The following is a 15,787-nucleotide window of genomic DNA, read 5'->3' as shown; positions in this document are numbered from 1 at the left end:
ATTTATTCGCTAAGATTATTCTATATAATATTTATTAAAATAAATTTTAAGAATCAAATATTTTATTCAAAATTTCGTTTTTTGGATGGAACGTTAATCATGATGAAATTCTTATTAATAATATGTGCATGAAAAAAAAAATTGTATTCTCGGGAATTTTGAATCAACAATTCACTTATTTTTATATTTTTGATGGGTGGTCAGCATTTAAAGTTTTTTTTATAGAATATTAATGGGATTTATTGGATGATCTTCTTGAATAAGAATAGTTGTTGAAAATGTTATTATTATAACACTTATTGAGATTCATTTTGAAAAGTCATGGAGATAATTATTCTTCTCAATTAGCTATTGAATAAAGTTTTTTATTTTTTTATGTTATGCATAGCATACAAAATAAATCGGTGAAATTCCCATTATTATAGAAACTAGTTTAATTCCTACTCTTATTTATATACAGTAAATAAGGATGAAGGAGTGAGTAAATATATAATATTTATTTTGAATTTGTTCATCGTCTTTCCAAAGTATCTGAGGGTAATTCCGTCTCATGATAATCCGGGAAGATTAATGTCTTTTACAATAATAAAGCACAACAAGAAGAGAAGAACAGAGTTCTCTCTCTCATATTTACAGTTGTGCCATTTCGATTGGGTTTTTGAACGAACGACTTGAACGCCATCTGATCTGATCTGATTTACTTACTCATCATCATCATCATGTATTTTCATCATCCTATCCTATCCTTTCTCAATCAATTATTGTTCATCAGTAATCAATACGAATCTCTAAATCGGCACGCAGATTCAACAACTTGTTTTCCTTCAATTCTCCCGATTTATTGATTGATTGATTTTTAGGTTTCTTATGTTAATTGAACAATGTGTGCTTTGAGATTTCATTCATTTTTTTTTGTTTTTATGTTATACGAGTGAAATAGATAGAACTGGATCCTAGTCAATTGTAAACTACGACTTATCACTGCTAATCAAACGAGACTTCGTTTATTCACATTTACTTGTTGTTATCATCATCATCATCATCAATCACCGGTTTCTTTAAGTTGATTAGGGTTGGAAAATAACACGCCTTTTTAATTGTTGTTTCTATCTAGCTAGGTATAAACTTAAACTGTTGATATTCTGAAGAAGCAATTCAAATCTTACTCCGGCCGACAGGCCGGTCGGTCAGGATACCAGCAGCAACTCCTCCTGCCAGCCAGCCAGCCAGCCAGGCTGTGATGCAGACCACCTCCGAAGAAGACGCTGCTAATTCCTTTAACCAGAGGTCCAAATATTCAGACCTAAAAAACAACAACCGCCCTGCAGACTACGTTACTTATGACATCAGCTCCTATTCTAGGACCGAGCTCATGCAGCTGAAGAAGCGATTGACGGTTGAGTTGGAACAGATCCAGGGTTTGTATGAACAAATCGAGTCCGGATCGTCACTACTACACCAATATCGAGATTATGATGATGATGATGATGATGATCAGCCTCCTCAAGTTACCAATGGTAAGATGAAGAAACAAAAGAGACCGATTCCTTACAATTCCCTTCAAGATCCGAAAAGGTTATGCCAAAGGTCCTGGAATGGGTTCGACCTTAACCACATTGGAGATCTGATGAAGAAATCCAGGCAGATCTTGACCACGTTGATGAAGAACAAGCATAGTTGGGTTTTCAGGGAGCCCGTCGATGCATTGTCCTTGGGGCTTCACGATTATCATCAGATAGTCAAGCATCCTATGGATCTTGGTACGGTGAAAGCTAAATTCTCAAACAATGCTTATGCGACGCCCATGGATTTTGCAGACGATGTTAGATTGACCTTCAATAATGCAGTATTGTACAATCCGAAAACCGATAAAGTGCATGCCTGGGCGGGGGAGTTGCTTGCCCGTTTTGAAGACTTATTCCGGCCCATAGAGGAAAAGATGGGTGGTGCTCTTCCGAGGGAGGATCATCATCCGCCGCCAGTTTATTCTTCTGTAAACGATGATTTGCAGAGGAATTCGTGGAATCACATCCCTACTCCAGAAATAGAGAGGAGGAAGAAATCTACACCTCCAAGTTTGATTCTTCCAACAATATCAAAGAAACAACAGGAGAAGACACAAATGCCAAAGAATATGATGAAGCCATCGGCGGCATCAAGCCATTCGTTGGTACAATCTCCTCCTCCTCCTCTGACGACGAATGTAAATGGGGAACTATTATCAAAATCAAATAATCCGGGGAAGTTGCCAAAGCCTAAAGCTAAAGATGTGGGTAAAAGAGAGATGAGTATAGAAGAGAAGGATAGATTGAGCATTGGGTTGCAGAATTTACCTCAGGAGAAGATGCCGCAGTTGATACACATCATCAGGAAACGTAATTGTTCGCAGCTTGGCCAGGTAGAGGATGAGATTGAGCTTGACATTGAGACACTGGATACTGAAACCCTTTGGGAGCTTGATAGGTTTGTGACTAACTGGAAAAAGATGGTGAGCAAGAATAAGAGGCAAGCAGTGATGTCAAACAATGTAAGTATGGCTGGAGGTACAACAACAACAAGAGAAGATGAGAACATGGTGAGGGAAATTGAATAATTTTGGTTGATGAAGGATGAGGAAGTGAGTAAAGTATGATCGCTGATTGTGTGTTGAATTTAATGAAATGGTTGCACGCAGGTTGTTTTGAAAGAAGCAGGGGAAAAAGAAGGAAGCGAAGATGATGATGATGTTGACATTGGAGGGGAAGAAATGGCGATGATGAGTAGCTTTCCAGCAGTGGAGATAGAGAAGGATGGAGGAGGAGCATGTAGAGAGGAGGAGCAAGGTGGCGGTAGCTCTAGCGGGGGTTCTAGCAGTTCAGGAAGTGATTCATCCTCCTCTTCCTCCTCCAGCGGTATTTAATTAGATAGATAGATTATATATGATGAATGAATGAATGGAATAGGGGTGTGGGTTTTTATTTATTATTTTGTACAGGAATGGAATGGGTGGTCAGTGTTGTTAATAAATACTTATTATGATTGGGTGCAGATTCTGATTCATCAGGAGGGAACAATTCTGATGCAGATGAAGCTCAATCCAGAGGAGGAATGGTAAAGTAGAAGAGAAGAGAAGAGTCTGCCATAATATTATCTTGGAAGGATTCGGTTGGTCAGTCAGAAGGGAGAGGTAGAACTTACTTAGCTTGCTGCTGCTGCTGCAAATGTTACTAACAAACAACAACAAAAACAAAATAGATGTGCAGTGATTATTAACATGGGAAGAAGTAATGTTAATTGCTGTTGCTGCTTCTCTCTAGGAGAAATATAGATGATGATGATGATGATGATCGACCATTAGAGAGTAGAAGATGTCAATGTTATGTTTGGAGTGGAGCTGAGCCACAACAACCACAAGATAAAAAGAAGAAAGATGTTATTATAGGCTAGCCAGTAAGTCAGATATTTCAATTTGGCTTTCTATATATTATAGCAGGCAGGAGGAGAAGAAATTAATAATAATTGCTTTTTCTACAGAGTTAAGTTACTTCTTCATCAGTTTTACTACTTACTACTAGTCTAATTCTAATTCTAATGGCCATATATATGAGCTTATTATTATTATGACCCACCACCAATTAGGGTTTGCTACCTAAGAGTAGTAGTAGTAGTATAAGTGGTTCATGCGTGAAGAAGCAACATTGAACTAACAATAATTGAGAGTTAGTTACCTTTCAATTGTTTTCTTCAATTAATAACATTTCTTATAGTTACTTGTAATCATTTTTTTTTATTTCTCAAGGGAGTGTCTATTATTATATCAAAGTTGTTAAACACTAGAAAAACAGTTAGGAGGTAGTTTAACCGTCATCATCATCTGAGACAGACTACTTTGTTGTGGCATCTTTCTTTCTTGTCTTCTCCCTTCTTTCTTTCTTTCTTTGCCTTCATCATCATATTCAACATTTTTAGTGCTCACACTATCACTTAACATCTGGGAACAAAGTTGTAAATTTCCGAGAGAATACCTTGTAATTTGCATTTCCTTGTCAGGGCTTGAAGAAAAACACCTTGAGATACAAAGAGATATTTCTTCCAATTGATGTTGACAGGTTTCCAATTGTTGTCCAATGTTTGTACTCATCCATTCTTATTATAAAGGAACTAGACCATAAGCCTTAAAAATTGAGCATTCAAAAGAAAGCCTTTAACATGATTGTTGCTCCTACTGATATAATAAATGAGAAATATAAGTTAGCTATAATACCTTTGCAATTTCTGAGGTATCTGCACAGCTGTCTGTGCCCCTTAAGCACATTTTGAGATCATTTTGTTGCATATAGATAACAGCTCCAATAGGCCGGCCTGCCTGCCCGCCACCACAGATGATTACATTGATCCAGCATCATAAACATAATAAAAGACCACTTCTTTTCTAGAACCAAAGGAGAACATGTAAATTGCACAAGTCCTTAATTTAAATAGAAAAAACAAGCTTACAATCTCAAAATTCAACCTATACCTCATCAATGGACATCGAAACAAGAGAAGTTTGGCAATATAACGATTTTACCATGGATCATCACCAATAGTCTCCACATGAACAGAAGCCATCCTTGAAATGATGGAAACGGTTTGAATCCCTAACAATTATCTCCCTCTCAGTGATTTTAGAAATTAATTTAGTCACATTGTGGCAATCACCACAAATACGAAGATTCTTGAATATCTGTAGCGGGCTCTTAGGAGGTGTACTAATAATTCCATATGCTATAGCTAATCTTTCGCTATGACTCATAAGAATACGATCTTTCTCATCCTCCTCAACATCCTGCAACACAAAGCTATAATCTGGAATATAGCCAATGCTCTTCATTTTCACAGTTAGCATCTCCAACTCCTTGTAGATTTTCTCAGAAGAAGAATGGTGGTGGGATTGGTTCCCAGTATAAAAGACTTCAGTCTGGTTGTGTACTTCAATTGAGCTCCACCCAGGAGTCTTCTTCAATCTATTATCTCTAGCCAATGTTCTTACTTCATCCACTCCCTCCCATTTTCCAGTATTTGCATATATGTTGGATAATAAAACATAATAGCCCACATTTTTAGGATCAACTTGAAACAAGTGGTTTGCAGCAACTTTACCCAATTCCACATTCCCATGAACTCTGCATGCTCCAAGAAGAGCACCCCAAACAGAAGCATCAGGCTGTATGGGCATGCTATTTATAAAATCATATGCCATCTCTAGATTACCAGCTCTTCCAAACAAATCTACCATGCATCCATAATGCTTCAAACTGGGTTTAATTCCATATTTTTCTTGCATGATAGTAAAGTACCCGCGACCCTGGTCAACAAGTCCCGAATGACTGCAGGCTGATAAAAGGGATATAAAGGTAACATGATCTGGCTGCACACTCAAATCCTGCATAGTTTTAAATAGTTGCAAAGATGTTTCACCATATCCATTAATTCCATGACAAGATATTATGGCATTCCAAGGAACTGAATTAAATCTGGGCACTTCATAAAACAAGGATAATGCATCATCTAGTTTCCCACATTTTCCATAGAGGTCAATGAGACAAGTTCCCACATAAATGTCAAATTGAAGACAGACTTTTAGAATCTTTCCATGACTCTTTCTCCCTAGCCTTAGAGCTCCCAGATGCGAGTAAGCAGGCAAAATGCTTACCCAAGTTCCTTGGTTAGCTACTAGGTTCATGTGATCTCCCATCAAGGAGAATAACTGAACAGCTTCACTTGCAAAACCATTTTGAGCATAACCTGTGATCATTGTGTTCCATGAAATCACATCCTTTGAGAATATTATATCAAAGACTCTACGTGCATAATCAATATTACCCAACTTGGCATACATATCTATAATCGCATTTCCAACAATAATGTCTTCCAAAACCCAGCACCTTCTCAGTGCATAACCATGAACTGACCTCTCACTTTGGCAATTTTTTGACCGAGCAATAGAAGCTAAACTCACAAGTGTAAGCAAATCAAGCTGAACTCCATTTGATTGCATCTCTCCAAAAAGTTTTAGTGCAGTGTCTGGATCACCATTTTGTTCATATGCTGCAATTATAGAGTTCCATGAAACCAAATCTCTAAAGTCTGTTTGATCAAAAACCTTCTGGGAAAGAGAAACATCGCCAAATTTAGAATACATATTGATCAAAGAATTGCGAACAAACACGTCGTAATCCAAACCATGTTTTATCACATACAAATGGACGAGCATACCATGCAAATCATCACCCCTTTGGGCGCAAGCAGGGATAATAGCTGAAACTGTGACGCAATCCATCTTTATTCCCTCACGATTCATCTCATCTAGGACCCTTAATGCCTCTACAGCATTTCCACTTTGACAAAACCCAGAAATCATTGCATTCCAGGAGCCCCTGTCTCGAATAGTCATATCACAGAATATTTTGTGGGCAACATCAACAGAACCGAAGCGACAATACATATGTACCAAAGAAGCAGCAACATAAACATCCCACATGAGCCCCATCTTCAAAACCCAGCTATGTATCTTCTTCCCATCATATAATTTTCTACAAGCTTTCAGTACTGGGGGAAAAGTATAAAAATCAGGTCGAGTATCAGATAGCAATAACATTTCACATAAACCATTGACAGCTTCAGGGAACCGGTTATTTCGAACATAAGCAGATATCATCGAATTCCAAGTATATGTATCCTTCGTCTCAATTTGATCAAAAGTCTTGCGAGACAATCCAACATCAGCATGATTAGCATACACGTTGATGAGCTTTGTGGAGATGAAGATGCTTTCAACTTTTCCTGACACAATCAGGAAAGCATGAAGACGCTTAGCAAAACAGGTATTATTGCAACGATTGAATAGAAGCTCAAAATCAATCTCATTTTTCTTGTTCCCATTTCCATTTGATGAAATCTGTGCAGAATTCATTGAGGAGTAACACAATCCACGACTACTTTGATGAATGAGTGACCCGCCTGGAAATCGCTTTAGTTTGCGTGATGGCAATAATCTGGTTAAGCCCAAAAGCCAAAGTAATAAAACCGGAATTATGACAACCTCTATTTTCAAACTTATGTATCTCATGGTATGAAGATCTTGGAACCATGGAAAACCATCTTGATTCTATTACTAGAGCACAGAATAATTTTTCATTCAATAGAACAATTCCACAAGGAATATTACCTCAGTCCAGCAGCAACACTCCTTATGCTAAGTTCCTGGCACATTTCATCACTGAATTTAGAATTCCCATCAGCTCTAGACGCCTGAAAATAATTTAAATGAATTGATTATCAACAGATTTAAAGCAGGAAAATCCACCAGAGCCAGGCAGGTGAGGACAAGGAAGCTTGTACTTAAAATGTGAATGTTGATGGACCCTACTTAATATGGTATCCTTAAAATAGAATATGCCCAAGGCATTTTAACAAAACAGACATATATGATGCATGGCATAGAACATGATACAGATATTAGTCAGAATAAATTTTCAGAACTAGAACAGCTATTTTCTGCCATACAATTTGTAAAGATGGGACTGTCCCGGACTAGTGCTAGCAGCATGAAGTAGGTGTGTTATCAGTTTGAGGAACAGAAACAAAAATCAATGCCAAACTCCAGAATGAGGCAGTTTTATGGCAGAGGATAGATAAAAAAATGGTAGTATTTTTTTGGCTAGAAGATCAAATGTAGTTGAAAGAATTAAAAGAAAATATCAATACTTTCTGAAGATTACATGGCATCCTACCAGACATTCACCATAGTTTCCTCTGCCCAGACGAATTTTGAACACCTTATTCAGCAACTGTTTGGCAGCATTATGGTGATTGTTAATGTGAGAATCTCCCTTGGAAACTAAATCGATACAGTTCATCTCCAGTAACTGATGAGAGATTGACAACATATGAGAACTGCAAAGATAATTATGTTTAAAACATACCAATAAAGAATGAAAATGGACTGGTGAACTTCCGAACCACAAGTCAAAATGTTACATGTTTTGCATAAATAATAACAAAATAAATATACAAAATATATTCCATTTCCTTCTAGATGGAGAGAAAAGTGTTTAAGTCTATCACTCATATATATTTTCTTTTGACAAGGCAACCTGATTACTCTTCTTCATGTCAATGAGACACTGGGAGTTCACAAACCTAACTTTCTGTTCCTGAAATTTTGAGGTATTCACCCTAAAATATTGATATTCAAATCAACCAAAAGAAAATATATGCTTTTCAGTGACTCAATATCGCCAAGTGAACTAGGTTCGAGGGTTCTCTTTGGACAGCAAATATCTGATCAACTTGGGCATAACTTCCTTTTCCCGCCTTTGTCAACCTTTTATATGTTGCACAACCACTTTATTGATAAGCTACTAACTATTAATTGAATGTCACGTCAGCTTATGCTAGGAAAGTAAATTCTAATCCTACGTATTTCCTTGTAACACATACATCTGTCAACAACTTAATCACAACCATATTTCCCTTACTCTTCTCTTCACACTTCTGCAAGCAATCCTGAGATCCGTGATAATTCTTGCAGCCTCGGAGGTAAGACTTTTGTGAAGTTAGGGTTCAAATTTAAGGATATTCAACATGGGTGCCAAACTTGTAGGACATGTAAGAACTGGATCTGTCAAGCTAAATCAGGATAGGTTTTTCATGTAACCACATGTTAGAGATCTTCTGTAAATGAAGAATTGATGTCTTTCTATCTACACCTTGCCAAGAAATGGCATTAGATTAAATATGTTTTCTCATTAAATTTCTTATCATGGAGCAAACAACGAGAACTAGAAAGCCATCATCCATGACAAGATTACATAGCCATGAATAATCTGCATCAAGAAACAGGCCTACAATTCTTGGATCATGTCTGAATCCACTATCTTGGATATGTTTCCAGAAAGCAAGTAATTAACATAATCCTTGGCCTAGTAATAATGATGCTTCAACATTTGGGAAATTATCTTTTAATCACAAAATATTCTGCAAGGAAAGCATATATTATACTCCTAAATCAAGATAAGTATGGCACCTGAACATCAAATGATCCTAATGCTTATGCTCCTTTAAACACTCATAATGCAGCTCAGACAAATTGAGCATGCCACGTTCTTTTTGGACAGATCATAATTATTGCATTATGGAATTTCACCTCTCAAAGACAAGTATAACAAAAGCTTCTTTTTTTAAGTAAGAGATTAGCCATTGAACCTGATCAAATATATGTGGATTAGTGACGCAATTCAGCATCTTGTGGAATTCACCAAGTTCAATACTGAAAGATTTAGTATCAGGGGAGGTCCACCGTTGAAGGTCAACATCTTCAATGTACTTAAGAATTGCTTCAATACGAGAGCGATCTCCGTGATTTGTAAGGCTAATTGCTTCCCCCTGTTTAACAAAAAAAATGCAGCATTAAGTAACCAATAATTAGGTTCTTAATTTTCCTTCACTTTTTTCTACTATATCAGAGTTGTTAGGTGGTGATCTTCTATTAACTGCTACTGCTAAAAACTATTGTCTTTTGAGAAACTTTGATAATGTGGTTCTCTTTCGTAATGTTGATACTACCACTTAAGTTGGATGAACAGCAGGAGGATAATCTGTGCTGGTACAAATAGTGTGGTGTGCATCAGCTTAAGACCAACCTTAAGAACCCTAGCCTAGGAGATGGAAAACCTTCCCTAATGCACCAGAGTATGAAAATAGCTAAAGTGTAACTTGAACTCACATGAAATGATTGCAGTTGATTCTCTGGTGAGGCTTTTGCGAGTAGTCTGTCGGATCGAAAAGCGCGGGTGGCGATTTGGATTGGTCGGAGCAAAGAGAGTTGATAGCAGGAGGTTGTGTTACATTTGCGGCGGAGTGATGAAGACATGATTATTGTTATTATTATTATTATTCTGCAGTTCCGAGTCCAACTAACTGTTGTAACATTTATTATTAAACAAGGCAAGATGAGATGGGATGGGATGGGATGAGATGATACTCACATCACAGGTCTGCCGGCCGGAGAATTGAGAAGTGGACTCTGGAGAAGAATGAAGACTAAAATGACTGCCGGCCGGAGAACTGTGAAGAACTGACTCACTGAACTTGAACTTGAAACTTGAACTGAAGAAGAACAGGCCGCCACTTTGAAGAAAGAAAGAAAGAAAGAAAGAAAGAAAGAAATATTGCTACTGGGCCTTGCTAGTTGCTGTTGTCTGATCGGGCTGACTGACCCATTTATTAATTAATCCTTTATCCTACAACACAAATTAAACAATCATTTATTTATGTTGAAAATTTGTATTATACTTTGCATAGTATATTTTTTTTTTTTTTTTTAACAACATTGTTGTTACTCATTTTTCTCTTTCATATTTAGATACTATTTGTTTTGAGTTTTACCTATAAAATTATTTAAAAAATAAAAATAAAATATTAATGTTGAAGAAAATAAAGATATTTGATATTTATACCTTCATTTTTTATTCATACATTATATATTACCGAAAATTTCGACATAAAAATTTTATAAATTTACCTTATCTTGATTTCGGTATACATTAAGTTCGGTATATCTTAATTTCGGTACAATATCGATATTATATTTTTCACACCTAAAAAACATAATAACTTAAACAAAAAAATCAATTTAATATAATTACTAAATAAATGTTACACAAAATTAAAATATTTATCATAAAATAAAATATTTTTTTTTTAAATCCAACATTTTTAAAAACCAATAAATATTAAAAATTAAATTTAGTTACAAAAATTAAAATGATCAAAAATATTTTTCTAATAATAATAATAAATATTAGTTAATTTAGACTTAATAAATAAATAAAAAATTGCTTTTTTTAATTTGTTCGTTTTCATTGAACAATTATCTTTACCTAAATTAAATTCATTTTCTTTTAGTATACATACCAATATCTCCACCATTTTAAGACTCAAATTATTTTTAAAAATATCAACTGTAATTCTCCGTAAACAAAAGACAGACTCACAACCATTGAGGATGTATCATTTACAATAATTGAAAGATTGGATATTTCGTTTTACTTATTTTCACCGCTTCAAAAGATTGAAAGTTTGGTTGGATCTTTTTTCAATCTTATAGTCTAGAGATTACATATATTTTTGATTTGATTTTAAAAAATATTTTTATAATTAAATTAAATATTATATATATATATATATATATTAATTTATAAATATTATTTCGGTATTTCAGTATATTTCGATATACCAAAATTTTAAAAATTTCTTACATTTACCGTACATATAATTTTAGCATCGATATCATACCTTATATTTTTTCGAAATACCTTAAAAATCGATATTTTTGATATATTGCGATACGGTATTTTTTATATACATATAATATAATAAATTTTCTCACCCTTAGTCATAAATATAAATAAAATGATATAAAAATACGAAATATAAAATATAATATTATAATAAAAACCCGTAATATATTTGAATCTGCTGGCCCGGGATTCTAGTAATAGCCCTTGGTTCAATCCTTTCGTTCGTTGTAATCCCTTTATCAGTTCTCCTCTCTAACTGAAGCAGCCAGCTGTTGAACACTCGCATTAGCTTTAGTGACAAGCCATACCCGGTTAAATAATAAAATTTTAGCTCAAAATAGTGGTTATTCCCTTAGTGAGAGTTAATATAATTTAATTTGAAAACAACGAAATGAGTCAAAATATGATGTAATTAAAATCTGAAAAACACACCATAGACGAAACATTAGGCGATTAATAGTTTTAAATTAATTATTAAGATAATTCAAATTTCGATCATAAAATAAAAATTATTTATACTTATTTTATTAATTTTGTAATGCTCGAAATTAACTATTTTAAAAAATAATAATAATGTATTGAAATATATTTAAAACAATGAATTTATATTTTATTATTCTTAATTTGTTATTCAGGCTAGGGATGACAATGTGACGGTTCGGGGCGGGGAATGCATTTACTATCCCCACCCCGTTTTTATTTTGGGAATTTTTTTAATATCATCCTCGCTCCGTTTGGTATTTTTTGGTTTCTAGGAATCCCGAGTGACACTGATAATAAAATATTTTATTTTAAAATAGAAAAAAAATTATATAAATGAATTTTTTAATATAATATATATTGTAATATATATTTAATTATATTTATAGTGTTCGAGGCAGAATCGGGTTGAAATCGGAGCGAGGGACACAAATATCATCCCGCCCCATCCCGTTCGATTTCGGGGAAAAACTGTCTCAAATGGGAAAAATGCAGTTCAATTTTCATCGAATAATTTCAAATTGCCATCCTTAATTAAGGCAAAACTGATATAGACCTATTGATCTAGTCATGGTTGGTTTCACTGCAATACTAGCAGGATTAATGTTGATATAGACCGATTGATCTAGTCATGGTTGGTTTCACTGCAATAGTAGCAGGATTAATGTTTTTCAAATGAGACTTGACCATTTCAATCAAAAGGTAGACAAAAGAAAAAGACTAGTAATAATAATAATAATACATTTGATTTGATCATTTCAAAATGTGGGAGCAAACCAAAGTCTAAACAACATAATTAATGAATTAATTAAGCCGTCTAGAGTCAAGACAAGTGAAAAATTAAGACCTCTATATCATCTAGTCCTCCTCAATATAAAATAATCATACAAGAAGTATTGCCTCTTTCCTTTCTCTAAAATCTTCAAGTTTACATCTGTTGCTGTTGTTGCTGCTGTTGGTTTTCTTCTAAGCCAGACAGACAGACAGACATGTTAGCCACCATCATCATCATCATCTTCCTTGTTGTGTCCTCATCAGGCCCTTCTCCTCCTCCTCAAGCATATGCTGCTCTTAACTTCAGCTTCCCCTCCATTGGGACAACCCAAGGTGGATCCTTTATTTTCACCAGAGAAGCTTATGTCACAACCGATGGAATTCAACTCACTCCAAATGAGCGCAATCGTGTGCGGACCGAACAAGCTGGTCAGGCCACTTATCCTGAACCATTCCATCTCTGGGACAAGGCCACCGGAGAGCTAGCCAGCTTTGAAACAAATTTCTCATTTGTCATTAATTCCATGGGGGCCAACAATTACGGTGATGGACTCGCCTTCTTCCTCGTTCCCAACGCCTCAGTCTTACCAGATGCAATCGGAGGCGGCTTTGGACTGACCAACATGTCTAACATCTCAAACCTCAACTTCGTGGCTGTAGAATTTGATACTTATTACAACAGTCAATGGGATCCGCCGGTGGCTACTACTACTCACGTGGGCATAGACCACAATTCTGTGAGCTCTGCCAACTATTCCATATGGGGTAGTGCTATAAGGATGGGGAGACCAATGAATGCTTGGATTTCCTATCATAATGTCTTACAACGTTTAACCGTTGTCTTCAGTAACTATTCCACTGATAATTTGTCGGTTCCTGATTCAAACGCTACTCTTGTTTACAATGTGGACTTGAGGAATTGGTTGCCCGAGTGGGTTAGTTTTGGCTTCACTGCCTCTACCGGAATCAACTTTGAGCAAAATACTATTAAATCTTGGTCTTTCAATTCAACAGATATTCCAGGAACCTCCCCAACAACCCAAAATGATCAACCTCCTCCTCCTCCTCCTCCTCCTCCTCCTCCTGTAATTAAAGACAACAAGAATAAAATCATTCGTATAAGTCTGGCCGTTGGATCATCTGCTCTTGTAATTATAATAATCATCTTAGCTTGGATAGTAGTTATGCGGAGGAGGAGGAGGAGGAGGAGGAAGAAGAAAAGGACAACTACTAAAGAAGAAGAAGAAGAAGAAGAGATTGTTGCAATGAAAGATTTCAGTATCATCGACGATGTCGACTTGGATAGGGGAAATGGGCCGAGGAGATTTTCGTACGATGAATTGTGTGTGGCAACGAACAACTTCTCCGAGGAACAGAAACTAGGCGAGGGAGGATTCGGGAGCGTGTACAGAGGGTTGTTGAAGAATGATCAAGGCACCCATATTGATATGGCTGTAAAGAAAGTGTCTGCAAATTCAAAACAGGGAGTTAAAGAATACTTATCTGAAGTAAGGATCATTAGCAAACTAAGGCATAGAAACTTGGTTCAACTTCTGGGTTGGTGTCACGAAAAGAGAGAGCTTCTTCTAGTATATGAGTTCCTATCAAACGGTAGCTTAGATCAACACATCTATTATAACAACAGCAGGAGCTCTCACCTACTCGATTGGGCCACCAGAATGAGCATCGCTCGTGGGTTAGCATCCGCCTTGCTCTACCTGCACGAGGAATGGGAACAATGCGTAGTACATAGAGACGTTAAGTCAAGCAACGTGATGTTAGATTCAAGTTTCAACCCAAAATTAGGCGATTTTGGACTTGCTCGATTTGTAGACCATGGGAAAGGGTCTCAAACAACGGTACCTGCAGGGACATTAGGTTACATGGCACCAGAATGCTACACCACAGGACAAGCTAACAAGGAGTCTGATGTATTTAGTTTTGGGATCGTGGCGCTGGAAATAGCGACAGGGAGGAAACCCATTGACCACAAATGTGCTGTTGTTAGATTGGTGGAGTGGGTTTGGGGACTCTACGGTTCAGGGGAATTGCTGACGGGTGTTGATCCGAAATTGTCGTCTGATTTCATTGAGAGTCAGATGGTGAGATTGATGGTTGTTGGGTTATGGTGCGCCCATCCGGATTGTGATCTACGTCCTTCTATCAGACAAGCGATGCTCGTTTTGAATTTTGAAGCTCCGATGCCGGTGCTCCCCACAAAGATGCCGGTGCCCATGTATTCTCCTCCTCCTCCTCCTCTTCCTTTAGAAAATGCTGTCTCTATTTCAAATTCTTCTTCTTCTTATCCAAACAATATTGATATTGAAGCTGCTGCTGGTCAAACTGGATCTTCATGGAATACTGCTACTACTATTTCTTCATCTTCATTTTCACCTTTGTAATTTTAAATTTCAAAGTTTTTATCTATAAATTTTAATGTAACGACTTAAAGTTTTAAACTTTAAGTTATGACAATACATTTGAAGCATTTAGATCATATAAGATATTGGTATTAAACTAGTTAAAATTTATTTAAAATTAAAATTTATTTAAAATTACAATTGGATATTTTATAAAATTGAAGTATCGTTTTGTTAAGGTTTCGAAAGACTAAGACTATTACGATGCAATCTTTATTCTAATCTCCTCACAGACTAATCTCCTTACCTACATAATAAAGTTTTATCTCTATAAACAAAATTAAATTTGTGTTTTTATTATTGTTTTCGTCATCTCTTAGAATTAGTTCTAACTATATACAAGTTTTTGCAAATTAGAGAGGATATGTAAGAGCAACTGCATCAACTATTCTAAATCTGAGTATCTAAAATACATTAAAACAACATAAACCTATTTTAACATCTCAAATTTTAACTGGTCAATACATCGTACATCACATCAGCTACTCTAAATTTTATAATTTTATCCTACAAAATTATAAAATATTCATTCCCTCCAAAATCTATTATTATAATAAGAGAAAAAGAGGAGAGAGAGAAAGAATGGTAGAGAAGAGAGAGGAGAGAGAAAAAATTATTAAAAAATTATAGAAAAGAGAGGAAAGAGAAAAAATTATTAAAAATTATAGAATTTGTATTTGGTATGCTAAATTTAAATTAGGAGAGTCAAAATTTTAGAATTTTCTATTTTAGAATTAATGTTTAGATTAACTGATGTATGGTCTTTTTTTAAAAAAAAAATTGTTAAAA

At 35.5% G+C, this 15,787-nt stretch overlaps 3 protein-coding genes across 5 annotated transcripts; 2 read left to right on the top strand and 1 right to left on the bottom strand.

Annotated features, from left to right (window-relative positions):
- Positions 1 to 590: 590 nt before the first annotated feature.
- LOC124943962 (transcription factor GTE7-like) lies at positions 591 to 3,514 on the top strand. Its single transcript, XM_047484416.1, has 3 exons — positions 591 to 2,587; positions 2,660 to 2,891; positions 3,029 to 3,514. The coding sequence occupies exons 1-3, from the start codon at positions 1,241 to 1,243 to the stop codon at positions 3,097 to 3,099; spliced, it is 1,650 nt and encodes a 549-aa protein (XP_047340372.1). The 5' UTR covers positions 591 to 1,240; the 3' UTR covers positions 3,100 to 3,514.
- Positions 3,515 to 4,176: 662 nt separating this feature from the next.
- On the bottom strand, positions 4,177 to 10,141 carry LOC124941292 (pentatricopeptide repeat-containing protein At4g33990). 3 transcript variants are annotated; one of them, XR_007099632.1, is made up of 6 exons: positions 9,749 to 10,141; positions 9,229 to 9,408; positions 7,755 to 7,889; positions 7,190 to 7,272; positions 4,500 to 7,016; positions 4,177 to 4,338 (listed from the first exon to the last, which is right to left on the bottom strand). XR_007099632.1 is itself a non-coding variant. In XM_047481591.1 (5 exons), the coding sequence occupies exons 1-5, from the start codon at positions 9,893 to 9,895 to the stop codon at positions 4,559 to 4,561; spliced, it is 3,003 nt and encodes a 1,000-aa protein (XP_047337547.1). In that variant the 5' UTR covers positions 9,896 to 10,141; the 3' UTR covers positions 4,354 to 4,558. The 3 variants fall into 3 exon arrangements, 2 of the variants coding, with proteins under 2 accessions (XP_047337547.1, XP_047337549.1); XM_047481591.1 differs by lacking the exon at positions 4,177 to 4,338 and having other exon boundaries at positions 4,354 to 7,016; XM_047481593.1 differs by lacking the exons at positions 4,177 to 4,338; positions 9,749 to 10,141 and having other exon boundaries at positions 4,354 to 7,016; positions 7,755 to 7,917; positions 9,229 to 9,348.
- Positions 10,142 to 12,698: 2,557 nt separating this feature from the next.
- Positions 12,699 to 15,099, top strand: LOC124943961 (L-type lectin-domain containing receptor kinase IX.1-like). Its single transcript, XM_047484415.1, has 2 exons — positions 12,699 to 14,915; positions 15,065 to 15,099. The coding sequence occupies exons 1-2, from the start codon at positions 12,794 to 12,796 to the stop codon at positions 15,097 to 15,099; spliced, it is 2,157 nt and encodes a 718-aa protein (XP_047340371.1). The 5' UTR covers positions 12,699 to 12,793.
- Positions 15,100 to 15,787: the final 688 nt, after the last annotated feature.

This window comes from Impatiens glandulifera, chromosome 6, assembly GCF_907164915.1.
Source record: "Impatiens glandulifera chromosome 6, dImpGla2.1, whole genome shotgun sequence".
NCBI classification, from domain to species: Eukaryota; Viridiplantae; Streptophyta; class Magnoliopsida; order Ericales; family Balsaminaceae; genus Impatiens; species Impatiens glandulifera.
This window is presented reverse-complemented; position numbering and strand designations above follow the sequence as displayed.